The following is a 15,998-nucleotide window of genomic DNA, read 5'->3' as shown; positions in this document are numbered from 1 at the left end:
AACGCTTTGCTGATGGGATTCGTGTGTTGTTGAACACAAGAACGAATATACATCCACATGAACATGTTGATGTACATGTACTCTACCAGTGTCTACGTGATGTGATGCAGTACAATTACCCATGTTGGCTTGGCGCCAAAACCCTAGGTTTTCTGACCCACGTGTACGCCACGCGCCTAGCTGTCTAGGGGCCACGCGAGGTTACTACAAAAACACGCCCATCTCTAACTCTAATGCTGTGCAAGCATGGAATGGGTAAGTACCTCGCTCGCTGCCTGTAAACTGCGCTCCACATGTAGTACGGCTCGTAACAATATTTATACAGCTTTCATATCAAAACCAAACCGGGGCTGAATGGGCCTGGCACGCGGGCCAACAACGCCCCCTGTGGCCACCCCATCAGCCACTGTAGGCCATCACCAGCGCCCAATCTTTTTTTATTTTGTTGGCTATGTGTAGTGCAGGGAACGAAATACATGCTGACAATCAAAGACACTTTTACGCCCCCCCCCCCCCAAAAAAAAAAGCTAGAAAAGCAGTAACAATATATTTGTTTCCTAAACAGAAACAACGTAACATTACTGGAAGAGGGCTCTTCTTGTTTCCTCCCAAACGGAGAAACTAAAAACATGATTTCTCTCACATTCTCGGTGTGCATTCTTATTCTTAGAAATAGCCTTTGGTAAACTAACAGAGTGAGTCAATTAGTGAAGTCACTACCGGCATTTTGTGACATGTTCCCTGACTTCTAATCCGTGGCACCAATGGCTTTGCTGCGTTGACACGAAACACCACGTTTCTGACAAGATCCCCCAGTTTGAGTTTAATACTAACTGCGAATCATCAAATTCAAGATGTCCGCCACATGAACAATACAGACGTTGTACAGTTTGATCATGGATAAATTTCAACCTCCATGTGTTGATGAATAGCTAAGAAACTCGAGGTGAACATCACCAGCGTTGCCACTCGATTGTTAGAGCCTATAAACCTCACTTGGTTCTGGAATCTTCAAAATCAACTTGTGAAGAAAAAAACCCAGAAGAAAAACACCACCAATCAAATAAACAACACAAACAACAACAACCATTCGATAGCAGGCGATCATGCAATAAAGACGGTACACACACGTCAGTTTTTGGCCCAGTTTTCATAGGCAATGTACTCTAAAGTCACGTCGATAACACTAACAGGCCAGAGAACCATGCCAAACTTTGCCCATTTACATCATCCATTCTGTAGAATCCATCTGCACTGCTGATGCTTGTTCAGTCCTGCGGATTGAACAGACAAACCAATTGTGTTAAGACTATGTGCTGTGGCTGCGAAGAACGTTGTCGGGAGAAAAATGGATGTACGAACTCAAAACATGTTAACCGTATTCCAATATTCCAGGTCTAAAAAGTTACAAACTCAAAGAGAGAATACAGCCATCTCCAAACTTAAATCCCAACAATACAACATAGCCATGTTGTGGTTTAATTATTTTGCATGACTCATGCAAATGTTAGCACAACAAAGTCAGATCATTATTGCTTTATAATGAAACGTTAACCTTGAGCAGTTGAAGAAAAAAAAAAACTCGCCCACCACACATTGTACTTTAATTCGCTTGTTCCCAGCAACAAACAAAACAATATTCTACCGTACTGGCCTATTACTATTATGCAAATTAATAATGACTGCTGTGAATGTTTTCTGACGAGTTATTTATTTCAGACGTTCTAAGGTCCGAAATAATTAAACAGTTTTAAACGTTCTTAGGGCGAGTCTATTGTACTTATGAGGTGTCGCCACACCCGACTAAGCAGACCACTAGACGACAACCAGACACGGGCACTTCGACTGTGGACCTTGATTCATCATAAACAAAATAAATAATAAATGGAAAGTTCACTTTGTTACAAGAAAACTGTCTCTGCATCGGCGTTTTGTTGGAGATGACGGCGCGTGCCTGTTCTGGTGAGGACCGCTGCTGGGGCGAACGTGACCGATAGACGGCACGGAAGGTCCTTGACTCGCTGGTGATGCCCACAGACTGTGTCTTTTCAATACTTCTTGGGGTTAATGAGAAATAAACAGAAGGTAGACGAGACACCAGTATCTACTGATGCTGCCTGATGGTTTAGTGCTGATGACCTTCGACGGGTCACGTGTTGCTTTATTAAACAGTTTTGCGGTTTGGGATTCATTCGTGGAAAGAGGACTCGACCCGCCAGCAATGCTATGAGGACAGGCATCTCAGCCAACATTATGTTTGCATTTCTCAAGAAAGGATTGCGGCTTGACAAAGTACTGTACAGTGCTTATGCGTGTGTATACAGGGAAAATAATTTTCACTTACAGCTGTCGCGACGGAAACAAATAAATAAAATTGCATTGAATTGAATGTCAAAGGCCCTGCTACCCTCCTTATCATTAATTGTGAAGTATAGAATATGAATGGGCATAATGTCTCAATATGAACAATAAATTGATAAAATTATTACAAACTGAGTATTTAAAAAAATTCATTTCATAACAGATATATAGAGGATAGATATAATAGGTAGTTGGTCGGTAATAATCTGCCAAACATAGGAACAATTTTTAAGCTGATTTGTATAACTTCGGCGCTTTGTTCTTCAAAACCCGAACCGCACAAATGACGAACTAACTGTTCAAAGGTTGGTAAGGTTTAACTTTTGATAAAAATGACAAATGTATCGACTCCTATACAAATCAGTATGACATTTGAATAATCGGAAAACACACAAGTTCTAGCGACAGTTTGTCGATCATATTACGACCCCAAAACTCACTCATACCCCAAAACATGATGTTTAGTACATATATATCTAGCTATAAACCACAAGGGGAAAATTACTCACACTAAGTCAGTAGTTTTTCTTACATATTTTTATGGGTTTTATGGAAGAATATGGCATCCTACTGAAACTTTAAATTTATTACACAGGCAAAATTCCATAGGGGCCTATGCAAACCACAGAGCTGTTAAAAAAAATGTAAACAATTTTTTGGTAATCACGACAAAAGAATCAAACTATGGCCATATTGTTTCCTTCTGGGCATCAGACATGCAACGTGGCAAAAGCTGTTTAATAAAGGACAATGACCATTGTACTCTTTGGCCATCTCCACTGTCCAAATGTGTCACCTCTCGATTTCATCTCTCGTGTCTTATCGATTGGCGGTGGTTTTCATTTTCGTGATTTTGACACCACGGTCCGTTGAATATCACCCAGCATAATTGATGTATTGAGTCAATCACCTTGAAGTTGTCCGTTAATTTGGCATTTTTATCGAAGCTGGGTCATACTCCAGGGGTCAATTTCACAAAGAGTTAGGACTAGTCCTATAAAACTAGGAGAAAATAGTATATTGCAAACTTAAGGCTAGTCCTAAGTTAGTACGAGTAGGCTTATCTAGTTCCAACTCGAGGACTATAACTTAACTCTTAACTCTTTGTGAAATCCATCCTTGAGCTGCTTAAGCAGTCAATACTGCTTAAACCTTTTCTGTTAAGCAGAAATGAGCTGGATACCAGTTAAAAATTGTTCATGTGACACGGTAGTTTGGCTGGTAACCTTATGTCAGTAAGCAGACTGTATTGTGCTAAGCTACTAAGCTCTATGAAATTCTGGTCCAGGATTGGTGTACAAGTTTCTTGAAGTCTGACGAACTCTATGGTTTAAAGAGTACCGGTATTTAATCCCATAGACTGACAGGAGGTTTGCACGAAATTGGTAAGATTGGGAACATAAAATTAAGAAATTTGCACACAACTTAGGTTGGTATAAAGATGAAAATGCTGGAAAACCTTTCCTAAAAATACCTTTGCTTGAAAAAATAAAATGCTTTGCTTGCTAACATCAATTTGTGTTCAACATCAATTTGATTCAAGAAAACACATGGCAATTGTTTGGAATAGAGTCCATTTTGCAAAGAAGTGTCAAGAACATTGCTTGATATTTGATTTTCATCAATAGAGCCATTTGTCCTTTTCCCAAAGTTAAAGGCTGCATGTTATATGATTCAATAAAGAACAGTTATCAACAGCATTCGGAAAAATACAATCAAGTGTGAATTTTAGGACAACAAAAGTTATAGGATGGACACAGAGACTCTGCTTTGGTCAGCTGCAAGCAACAAAAGGGGATGATGTTTGACACTCACAACTTTGTTTAAATGTCCATCTGGCCGACGACAACAAAGTAGAATAACAATTCTCCTTTTGTCTTTCTCTCATCGACAACAAGTTGCGAAATTAACAGATGTAGCATTGTGAAACGTGCGCGTGTTAAAACTGACGATTTGCTTTTCGGTTGCCTTTATGCACTGACTAGTTAGTGAAAGCAAGCCGTCACTTCGAACACATGCCAATTTCGTATTTCATATCGACGCGGGATCGAGGGACTGTTACCCAAACACCTGGATTCAAATCGATCTTTGTCTCATTATACGAGGATTAGTAGCAAAAGATGCATCAATATGTAGTTTTTAACCACACCCCAAAGTCGCTGATTTTTTGTACAAACTGTTGATTACTTTGATACGAACAGGTAGGCCTAATATCAAAATCGATTGATGCACTTTGAGTTTTAATGGTCTGTGCTTTCTAAAAAGTATCCAATAAAAAGTATCCAATAGAAACACACGTGTCATGTTCTGGTCAACCGAATGGGCGGTGTCTATTGGCTCCCAAATGGGAGGTAACCACAAGATTGTTCACACATCATTTATAACTCTGTATTTGAAAAGATATTCTCTAACTGCATCACTTTTACAAAACGAAATCAAAAACTCACAGCAGATGTAGGCCTACACACCAGTTAGTGTAACAGCTGCTTGCTACCACTTCAGATTGCTCTACAAATATACCACACTTGACCTATATTAGTTGAAGCTCCTTTAGCCTGGGTCTGTATGCGCATTTAGCATGGTACTCCATTAGTTTGACCCAGTAATTTATCACTCTTTATGTTTTTGACAGTTTTCTTGAGGGTTTGGGTCCACTTATTCAACATTCAGAAATGTTCTCGACCCCGCCCCCTCCCCCGGACTTGAGTGATAAAGTTCAGATTGCAAGTCACTCTTTCCAAGGGAGAAATGGTAACAACATCTTATGTGTAGCTTGGTTTTGGTTGGTGAGCTGTTTGCAACAGCTAACTCTATTTTCTCAAAATAGTGTTATTGCTAATTACATTTTTCTCAAAATAATGTTATTGTATTCAAACAAAGTTAATTACAACATATTGTTTAATAATGCCTGATATGGAAACACGTCGTGACGCCATTTACAAAAAGGAGCACCATATAAGGAACACCGTATTGTGCAGAAAAACCTTCATAGTTTTAAAACTCAATGTTTTCATTTTTGGTTTTCTTAAAAATGTGCCATTTTATTAGTTACTACCTGCTTGGCACCACGTATATGCATTAACCTGCAAATAAATATTATTTAAAATCCAATGCTCTTTGAAAAAAATGATAATAATGGATTTTGTAAACGAGGTTATTTCATTAATAATAAACCAGAATAATAGAAATTGTCATTATCATAATGCATGAAGGGATGTTGGAATTACGGAATAAATAAAATGCATAACTAAACATTCAGCATTAGTACATATAGCATACAAAATCAACGGTAGAAAATCAACCTGGCATTCTAAGGCATCATACAAAGTGTAAACACGGTCCCTTGGTATATTGATTCCACATGGTGTAATTATTCTGTAGGGCATAGAGAAACAACATTGTAGAAATTGGCCATTTGGAAAAGTTTTTAATTCGCTATTGAAGACACTGGACACTATTGGTAATTGTCAAAGACAAGTCTTCTCACTTGGTATATCTCAACAAATGCATAAAATAACAAACCTGTGAAAATTTGAGCTCATTTGGTCATCATGTTGCGAGATAACAATGACAGAAAAAACACCCTTGTCACACAATATTGTGTGCTTTTAGATGCTTGATTTCGAGACCTCAAATTCTAAATTTGAGGTCTCGAAATTAAATTCGTGAAAAATTACTTCTTTCTCGAAAACTATGTCACTTCAGAGGGAGCCGTTTCTTACAATGTTTTATGCTATAAACATCACACAAACTTGTTGTAGAGAAATTCAGGTAGGGCCTGAAGCCATGAACACCCAACCCACATGCAAGGCTTGGTCCGGGAATCGAACCTGGGTTTCACAGAGGTGAAAGGCAGGGACATAAACCACTGCAAAACCCTGATTGGCTGTGACATTGTATTACACTTCTAAGCCCAAACGAACGTGACTGCCAATAGAAAATGCTGAAGGTTTTTCGAAAAGAAATACCCCAAACAAAATAAGGTACCAAGAAGGGAATAATGTTTCAGTGATCCTTTACTACAAAGGGGCCTATTGTTTGGCATGTCCTTCAGTATAGGCCTAGGGCCTACATCTTCCCTTTAATGTTGTGCAAAAGTGGGAAAGGCTATCAGACCCCTGGAACAATAATCAATCGCATAACCTCTGAGGAAGGTCAACCTTTATCGATAGAAACAAAAAAAACCGAATGATATCAGATCCAGGAAATAAATAAACATGTATGCCTATACCGGGGAACGAAAGTCATGCGCCAGGCATATTGACAAACGCAATGCAAGTTGCGATTGCATCATGATAAATATGAATATGCATGTCGCATACAACCGACCACTCACAGCTAAATAAACATGAATATGTATTAGACTCCCGGAGGCGTTGTCCCAAACGAACACCACCATTGGTTGTAATTCTGACGTCACGAGTACGACGTCATCATGCGTAATGACCCGTGGGTGGAAACGAGCACGCGCTACTGATTCACAACAAGACGTTCAATACGGTACAATCTTTCAGCAATTCTGATGTAAACAACACGATTCAGAAGATTTCTCTGTGAAAAATGGCGCCGAATGACAGTGTTTTACCCGACGTGGCCACGAAAGCGACAAGTCTACGTGTATTCGGCTACGGGTCTCTCCTATGGAAGCCGAGTTTTGAGTATTCATCGAGAGAAATCGGACATATCAAGGGTTATGTACGGAGATTTTGGCAAGGCAACACAACACATAGAGGTGTTCCTGGAAAGGTATGTAGAGAACCTCCTTGTGGGGTAGACCTTATCGATTTGTTTTTTCTAAACTGTGCTAAAAGCATCAATTATTGAATTATTGAAACAGAAATGCCAGTGTTCAGCTGCAGTTCTGTACACATGAGAAAACTGGACAGTGTGTCTTCTGGTTTTTCATTTGTTCTTTTAATTTTGAGGGGATGTATTTGATATGGCAATCTGTTTGATTCTGCAAGGAATATAATGCTACACATGAATGGAAGTTGAAGGACAAATACATATACTTATACAAAAGACTTATACTTACTTACATAGGCTAGTCAACAGTAGACGTGTAACCCTAGTGTAACCATAGTAGGGGCTCCAATCATATGTCAGTCAGAGCAATATCGTCTGGAACGGGAGAAAATTTAATACATATTAATTAACAAGCAGAAACAGCTGCTACGATGGCATGTTTCGAACACAAATACTCAAAAGTATGTATTCTTCGTATTCTCATCATTTCATTTAATTTTCATTTTTGTTGTCATGAGACATCATTAGGAAGAATATACATGTAATTGGGTTCGTTCGGATGAAACTAAAATGGCGTTCATATTACAATCATAAGGTTCAAGACAAAGCCATCAGCATTTAACCATTAAGGACCCAGTGCACCATATTGTGGTCGGAACTTCTACGTATACAGTTGTATAATATTTCTTACCGTTTGTAGTCTCATAAATTTACCATAAACTAAAACCATACATATGAAAGATAATCACAAAATTAATGATGAAAATAGAAATGAGTAAAACCAGAAGTGAGTAAAACAAAAACTAAATGACTTAATGAAATATTATTTGTTGTTTTGATGTTACAGCCCGGAAGAGTTGCAACGCTAGTGAAACACACCAAGGTGAGTAATTGTTTGTTATGAGAGACTTCCAGGAAACCCGACCATGGGTCACCTGAACCAGGCCTAAACAATGCCACGTCCTTTTATGGTGGGACTTCATGACTGGTTGTTTACATTTCGCCATGTGACCTTGTAGTGACCTGGGTTGTGTGCTGGGTCCATGGAGATAAAAGAATAGCTCTAAGGCTGTGTCCTATATAACAACAATTCCATACTTTTTAAAGGCAAGGTATAGACCATGTGAACCTTGTTTACAACAAGTGTGATGTTGTACATTCTTTAATTAAGTATTCTGGCAGCCACTGTACTACACTACTATGAGAAAGTTGACATTTTGTGGCATAATTTCCACATAAACCAAGAGTTATGAAAGTAAAAGCTGGACAAGTTTTGAGATGTGCCTCCTTTAATCATATCAAAAGTTGATAAGAATTAGACAGTGCAATCTCCATAAAATATAAGATTGTAAATTTTCTTCTTTTGTGGCTCTTTTGTAAACATGTGATGTCGCAGGTCACATCGTCTATACGTTTGGTAATATCCAACGACCGGTATACGACATAATATGCATCAAATAACGAACCTGAGAACATTTGGGTTCAATTTTGTGTAAAAACATCACCTCTCACTCTAAGGGTCTCTTTTCTAACAATGTTTTAGAGTATAAATAGCTCTCTCTGTTGTTCTCCATCAATTAAGTTTGGTCATTAATTTGTTGAGTAATTACCAAAGTTCTACCATCACTTTAAATACACAACACATATTGCAATCAGTGAGATTTTGCACAACATACAAATATTTAAAATTACGATTTAACATAATTTGGAACAAGTTTCTACAACCAGGAAGATTGTTTAAATGTGTTCATCAGAACATGGAAAGATTGGTTTAGTTTTAGGGAACTTTCTACAGAACCAGGGAGCTCTGCTAGCCACCTCTTTTATTTATAAGTGTTGTTGTGCCAAAGTGCAGAATTGATGCTGTGACTTGTGCAGCTTGACATCTGACATGGTGGGTTATTGAGTCATAGTATCTTCTTTACACGAGTCAATATATGCAGAAGAAGAAGATACATGAAGTATACTTTGGAGTGCGAGTTCGTATATTACACCTGACATTTTAGCCAGTATAGATAGGAATAGACCTATACCTTCGTACACACTCCAAAACACGAATTCTCAATGTGGAGCACATGTGCGCACAATACATACATCTCTGTACCTTACAAACAGGCAATTCATGAACTGTTAATTTGTACACTTACCAATCTGTATAGTTCCAGGAATAAGTTTGCAAGTGCTCACCATTTATAGAAGCAACCAACTCTTTCCCCTGTCACCTTTTTTTTGACTTCCTTTCTGACGGACGGGGAAGACACTTCATAATGCAGACGACTTGTGTTGCTTTGCCGTTTTAAATTCAGTGCACTAAAACAGCTGAAACTATACTAGTCTGGCCCCTTTTCATTAAACGAGTCTAACGGTCATCGGGTTCTCTGGGAACCGGACAAAGACATAGTGGCCACGCACTGGGTTACCACTACGCCGGGTACCATGAATGATGGTATTGACATCGTTGTGCAGGGTTTTCGACAATTCAATTGACACATTATCTATTGTCCATTTCAATTGAAAACTCGGCTTTGAATTCGGACATTACAATGTGTGTACTAGTTCTAACATGTCCTCGTCTCTGCAAATTAGAAAAGACTCGGTTGCCAAACAAAAACAAGTAATTAGTCCAGTTACACCTGTACGTTCATGTGTTTTTGTTAGAGCGTGGATTATCCATTTTCATCTCTCGATGTTTTATTATTAAAATCTGCAAAACAACAAGTGTTGTCTGCACCTCTGAGATTAGACAATAACCAGCAATTTATTTACACTATTTTATAAATTCGTATGTTGTAGTGTTCATTACTTACACATAATTATTTCTAATTAAACGACGAAAATGTGTTTGATGTTTTACCTCCTCGTCAGATTATCGTAGACAAAACAATGAGGGGATTGTTTGAGAAAAATGCAGTTTAGAATAGAAAACAAAAATATTGAATCTCGACCCCTATTTTCGTGCCCCCTAAGAATTCTATTTTTATGGCCTCTGAACAACTTCCCACGCACCCCGGGCATGTGTCACGCGCTAAACTCACATCTATGGCGGGTTCACAACAAAGAGCACGTGGGTTTGTTTACATGTGACGCACGATAAAGTCGAGTCCTGTCACATGACAGACCGGGGAGCTTGAGCGATGACGTCAGATCACACAGCCCACAAATAATCACGGCAAACCATTTGGGAATTTCCACGAATTACTCGCACAACTTATGTTTGTTAACAGTTTTCAGCAACTGAACTGATATGATTATTCAGTAGGTTCGTCGTGTAATCGGGAAGTTATCGATCTGTTATAAAACATTTTTATATAAGTGAAAATACATTAGAAAGTGGCACTTGAATATATTTAAATCCTGGACATGATTTTCAATTCAGATTCGTTTAGCCCATCATGACTCTTTTATCTTAAGCTTTATCATTGAAGCTGTAAACTTAATCCATTCTTTTTCAATGTTTATTTATGTAATCATTTCTCGGAACAGAATGACTTCTGTTTAATGTTCAAGGTATTTTGAATCTTAAAACCTTTAAAGCTCGGCCAATAATCATAAACGTCACTAAAGATTTTAAAAGGGTTATAGATTAGTAAATATCCCCAAATTATTGTGGCCATTCAAACTTACTTGGTGAGAAGCACTGCAGCTGTTCAAGTATGAATTTTGAGAAAGAATTCCCTTCGAAGTTATATGGTTTGGAAAAAAATTCACCGAAAACATTTCAATCTGAGAAAATGGTTAATGCACGAATCGTATCTCAGATATCTGTTGACTGAAATTTCCTTGGTGTCCGCTTGGCTTCAGCCAGGTATGCGGTTGTACCATAGAGCAAGGAACAGCTCTATGGTTAAACTGTACCCACTGTGTCAACTCGCCTAACGTGGATGGATTCGACGCTCCTGGTAAACAAAAGTGAATTTTTTTTGGTTTTTTTTGTCAACAAGTATTTGTAAATTAGCAGTTTACGTCGACAACATCAACCCTGCCAAATTACACACTAAAGGCTACAGCATTTCAAAAACTACACTTTTAGTTCTTCATAAATATTCAATTATTTGGTTTTACCCAAATGCACCGAGGTGTGTTATCACTGCACCAAGCAGTACTTTCCTACGTTTTGTGAACAAAAATCACAGCACATTCAAAAACTCTAACGACATCCAAATCTTGCTTGAATATAGGAAGTCGGTATAAAGTGACCACGGGGTAAAATGTTTACATCTAAACAGACCGTGGGAATTGGGCGCGATTCGAACAGTACCAAATCTGCTCCAAGGCCTGCTGCAGGGGGTTAGGTGTTTGTAAATGTGCTGCATGTATCGATTGGTTCGCCCATATCGTAGAGTGATCAATACGATCCAGCCTCAATACTACATTATCGGCTTCATAGGGGATACTATACCAGTTGCAATTTTCCTTCTTCTGTAGAATGGAATTGCCATTCAAGACTTTTTTTTAAGGATTCCCTTTTTGAATCGATTTAGAAGAACACAAATCCCACATCGAAAAGCGCTACGACAGTGGCAATTTTGATGTACAGGAAGAAGAAAAAAACAATCGCGTACGGGGTTATATACCAGATCCAGAAACGCGACTGAATGGGCCGGAAATACCCGTCGATATTCGGGTGATTCAACAAGATTTTTAAGGATCAAGTTTCAGTTTCGATTGAATTGTCTTAAAAGGTAAATCATGGCGTCAATACTGAATGTAAAACTTGGGATTTTCCCCCGGAGTGTTACTGGTTAATATTTCGCCATTATCGCGGACTTGGGACCGGTTATATAGATGCAGTACTAGGACACTCAATGTTCCACATTTAAATTGAACGTCAGAAATTCCAGGAAACAACAATTGCACATATTTATTAAGTCATCATTTATCTTAGTAAATCTGCAAACATGGAAAATAAGTCAATGCTCAATTAATAAACCTTTTTCTAAGGGGTGCACACACTACCGGAGTTCATCGTACAGCAGTCTGTTATCGTACATTATTCGTTTTTGTGTAAAGACTTAAATTAATTACAAGCCTCTAATACCTTTCACCAAAAATGCCGCACATTTTTTCAATAACTGTTGTGTATAAAAAATGCACATGTAAATACAAAGAGGTGCATGTTAAATGTAATTTAAAGAAAGTTAACTGAATGGCTTTAAATTCTCTACATAAATCCACGACACCTGTTTTGATATTGATAGCATTCATTGTTCATACACATTAAAAAAGAGTACTGAAGTAAACCACGAAGTGAGGGTTTGGAACACAGCACAAGAAACTGTTGTTAATAAGGCTATTCAAATGAGCTCTCAGCCGAACTGCGTGGTCCATTTTATGCACAATTTGGTTTGATATACTTCTTATCCAAATGACTAAAATAGGGAGACCGCCAACAAAGGGCTAGATAGCTCATTGGAAGAGCCCGGGTACGTTAATACGGAGGTCGTTGGCTCGAGTCCCACTCCAGTCAATTGTTTAAAAATCAGTACAAAAACATGCTAACTAGTCATTTCACACCGGGGCCTATGATTACACATGAGCAATAAAAGTAATATGTCCACTTTATTGCAACCAGATCCTTCCATCATTCCACTCTGTTACATAACATTGTTATCGACAGCGAAGTTGCTGGTCTGCGTTGACATTGTATGACATGTTATACCATTCACTATTCCTTCTCGTAAACCTTGAAAAACATTTATTCCAGGGCCCTGTTTTGTTTTTCCTTCTCTTTTTTTATTGGGTGGATTCTCATTGTGTTCGTGGTTGAGTGATTGGAATGTATTACTACGCTCATGCATAGGTGTGCAAATTAATGTGAAATTAAATAATATATCAATGGTACGGCACTGGTTAAACCATGTAATATGATTATTTTATTAAATATTTCATCATATTGGAAGATGCACTGTAAACAAAAACAATCCAGATTTATTTTGCATACTACACGTATTACTAGCTCTGAGAGAACTGAATAGAAAATTACTAGTTATCAAAAACCCTTTATATTAATGCAGCCATCTTATTTATTTATCATCATGGCGATTCAGTGTACCCAAACCGAGGTTTTATGGCATCATAGTCTGTTCACTTGTCAAACAGGCATTTAGATTATTATAGTGTTGAAAAGGTAACACGACATTTATATATCAGCATCATGTTGTGATCTTCTTTGGTGATGTTGTATGAGTGATGATGAGTTGAACTGCCTCTATAGCTAACGGGTAATCTCTTGAGTTGGTATGACACTGTAAAGGTCGTGTGTTCGAATCCCACCCGAGTAATATGCCTGTGATTTTTTTCTTCACATAATTCGGGGAAAAACTGAGTATATAGTGCTAACACACATCGTTGTACATGGATAAACCAAAATTAATATGCTTTGATGATTATAATATAATATCCAGAATTTTAATAAGATTGTGTTGGTTTTGTGTATCATCTGCAGGGTGTGACTTGGGGAATTGCCTTTCTTCTCCACGGAGAGCACCAGATCCAAGCCGCTCTTCGCCACCTGACCACCCGGGAATGTCGGCTCGGTGGATACGCCATCAACAACAACACCACGTTCTACACACGGAACGGTTGCGAACACACCGTCATGGTGTTCACTGCAACTTCAGAGTGTGAACACTACATGGGCCCGGCAGCACCCGAGACCATCGCCAGTCAGATAGTAAACTCTAGAGGAATGAGTGGCCATAACTTGGAGTATTTGTTCCGTCTTGCAGACATTGTGAGGGAGTTGATACCCGAAGATAATGATGAACACTTGTTTGATTTGGAGGAAAAGGCGAAGAGGATACTGCGAAATCTCCAGGGTAGAACAATGTCGCAGGAGATGTGTTTGGATTCTGTGGTGGAAAACGTAGATGACAATAACAATTACAATGCATGGACATCTGATAAACGGACAATAGAAGGAACAGTGAGCAAAGCGTGAAGAGACAAACAGACTCCAGTAAAACGAGGCTAAATTCCATATTTTGTGGAGTTATTTATGTTAGGACAGAACACTTCATGTGTATTACATTACATTATAACTTTAATGGTACTAACTGTTCAGTGTCAACTTTAAAAGTTCCTAAAGCTATTCCAATCATTGTGAACCAGGGCCTAATTTCATAGAGCTCCTGAAGCACAACTTTCTGCTAAGCAGAAATGAGCATGATACCAGTAACACATTTTACCTGTTACGTGGTAGTTTGGCTGGTAACCTTATTCTGGTAAGCGCAATGTTGGCATGCTTAGCTACTTTTTCTGCTTAAGCGGTTCTATGAATTTGGGGCCATGTCATTACAGTGTATTTACAGACTTGTTAATGTAATTTGAAATGCTCGTTGTTTGTTTTTATGGAGTCTTCCAATCATACGACCTTGAAATGAAGAGGCACCTCACGAGGTGGGAGGAAATGAGAAGTGGGCAAGACTTCTTCTTCTAGAAGATACTGTCATAGTTTTCGCATCAAGCTATATATACCCACCTTTGTAAATAAATGTCAATATAATGTAAAATGTGTAAATGCATGCAGATATATATCATGAATATTTATAATTTTTTTTTTTATTGTTGATCATCTTTCCAAAGACTATTTATGTATGTACTATATACAACTTGCCACAAGCTCATATGCACTTACAAGCCGTCCTTAAATGCTAACGTTTTAATTTCGCTAAATTCAAGCCTCTAAACTGAAGTATTGTTCAAGATAAGATTTTAAGAATAAATTATAAAGTGACGATTGGGAAATTCCACGGATATAAGGTTACATTCAACCACACATGATTCAGAAATCATGTTTTTTAGGATTTTCATAGCTTGATTAGCTTTTGATGACACAAATTTTCACATACCATAGTAGGGGCGGGGGGGGGGGGGCTACCAAGTCAAATGTTCAGTAAAAGAAACCAAAATTCAATAATTGTTTGAACCATGGAATAACCCATCTGATTAAACTGCCCTAGTTAGAGATCTTTTTCGATACTGTGCACTAATGTTTTGTTTGGACTGTTTTAATTCCTTCGTCGGATTCAGAATGATTGAGTTTGGGAATCAAAGTTGATGTTACCATGCTTATGACTTAAATGGGTTTCTCGCAAAAAAAAAAAAAAAAACCCGGAAGGGTTGGAATGGGCTTGCATGAAGATAACACATTTTAAGACCCAAAGATGTGCCAAATACTGCCAAAAGTGTTGCTTTAAATCGTATATATACCATTGAACATTATTGTATTATATATCAAATAAATCAGGTTTTTCCTTCTTCATTTTCAGGTCTAGTTTTTTGAACATTTTATCGGTGATAGTTTTAATTGTTTGTCAACGTATTCAATTGTCTTAAAGAGCATGTGGTTTTATCCTGTAGCTATAAATAAAATTATATTTTTCAAAGATTTGCTGTGTTTATTTTTTTACAAATTCCCCTTTTTATGCGAAAATACATATCTTGCCTCTAAACTGGAAGCATTATACAAGCATTCTTTATCCCAATAATTATTAATTGCAAATGATACCTGAAACAAACAAAAATCAAAGATACACTTCGAAATGTCTTTACAAATAGTTGGCGCGTTAAAAACAATTGAAAGTCAGATTAGTCTTCTCTGCCAAAAATGAAAGGGGTGCCATAATATGGATTACAATTAAGAGATGTTTGTTGGTAGCAAATGCGGGTCATTGTTTTTGGTATTATTATGACTAAAATGAACCTGCAGAATAACCATTCAAAAAGCCAACTTCTTTAAATAAATCCAAATTAATCTGTATATTTAAGTAGTATAACATTACTGCACACTGCATCTCCATGACTGAGCCCTCAAAAATATATGGTTAAATGGCGAAAAATATTGTAAAAAATTGCAGCATTATATCCTTTCCACATTTTAGTATTTTGGA

At 37.8% G+C, this 15,998-nt stretch overlaps 1 protein-coding gene and 1 long non-coding RNA gene across 2 annotated transcripts; one reads left to right on the top strand and one right to left on the bottom strand.

Annotated features, from left to right (window-relative positions):
• Positions 1-1,058: 1,058 nt before the first annotated feature.
• LOC117298763 lies at positions 1,059-9,384 on the bottom strand. Its single transcript, XR_004519986.1, has 3 exons — positions 9,255-9,384; positions 7,397-7,482; positions 1,059-1,274 (listed from the first exon to the last, which is right to left on the bottom strand). It is a non-coding gene; the product is annotated as an uncharacterized LOC117298763 (long non-coding RNA).
• Positions 6,855-15,526, top strand: LOC117298753 (putative glutathione-specific gamma-glutamylcyclotransferase 2). The gene is made up of 3 exons (XM_033782074.1): positions 6,855-7,107; positions 7,955-7,990; positions 13,553-15,526. The coding sequence occupies exons 1-3, from the start codon at positions 6,922-6,924 to the stop codon at positions 14,045-14,047; spliced, it is 717 nt and encodes a 238-aa protein (XP_033637965.1). The 5' UTR covers positions 6,855-6,921; the 3' UTR covers positions 14,048-15,526.
• Positions 15,527-15,998: the final 472 nt, after the last annotated feature.

Source organism: Asterias rubens, chromosome 1, assembly GCF_902459465.1.
Source record: "Asterias rubens chromosome 1, eAstRub1.3, whole genome shotgun sequence".
Lineage (NCBI taxonomy): Eukaryota > Metazoa > Echinodermata > Asteroidea > Forcipulatida > Asteriidae > Asterias > Asterias rubens.
Note: the sequence above shows the minus strand (reverse complement) of the source record. Positions and strands in the feature narration are given on the sequence as shown.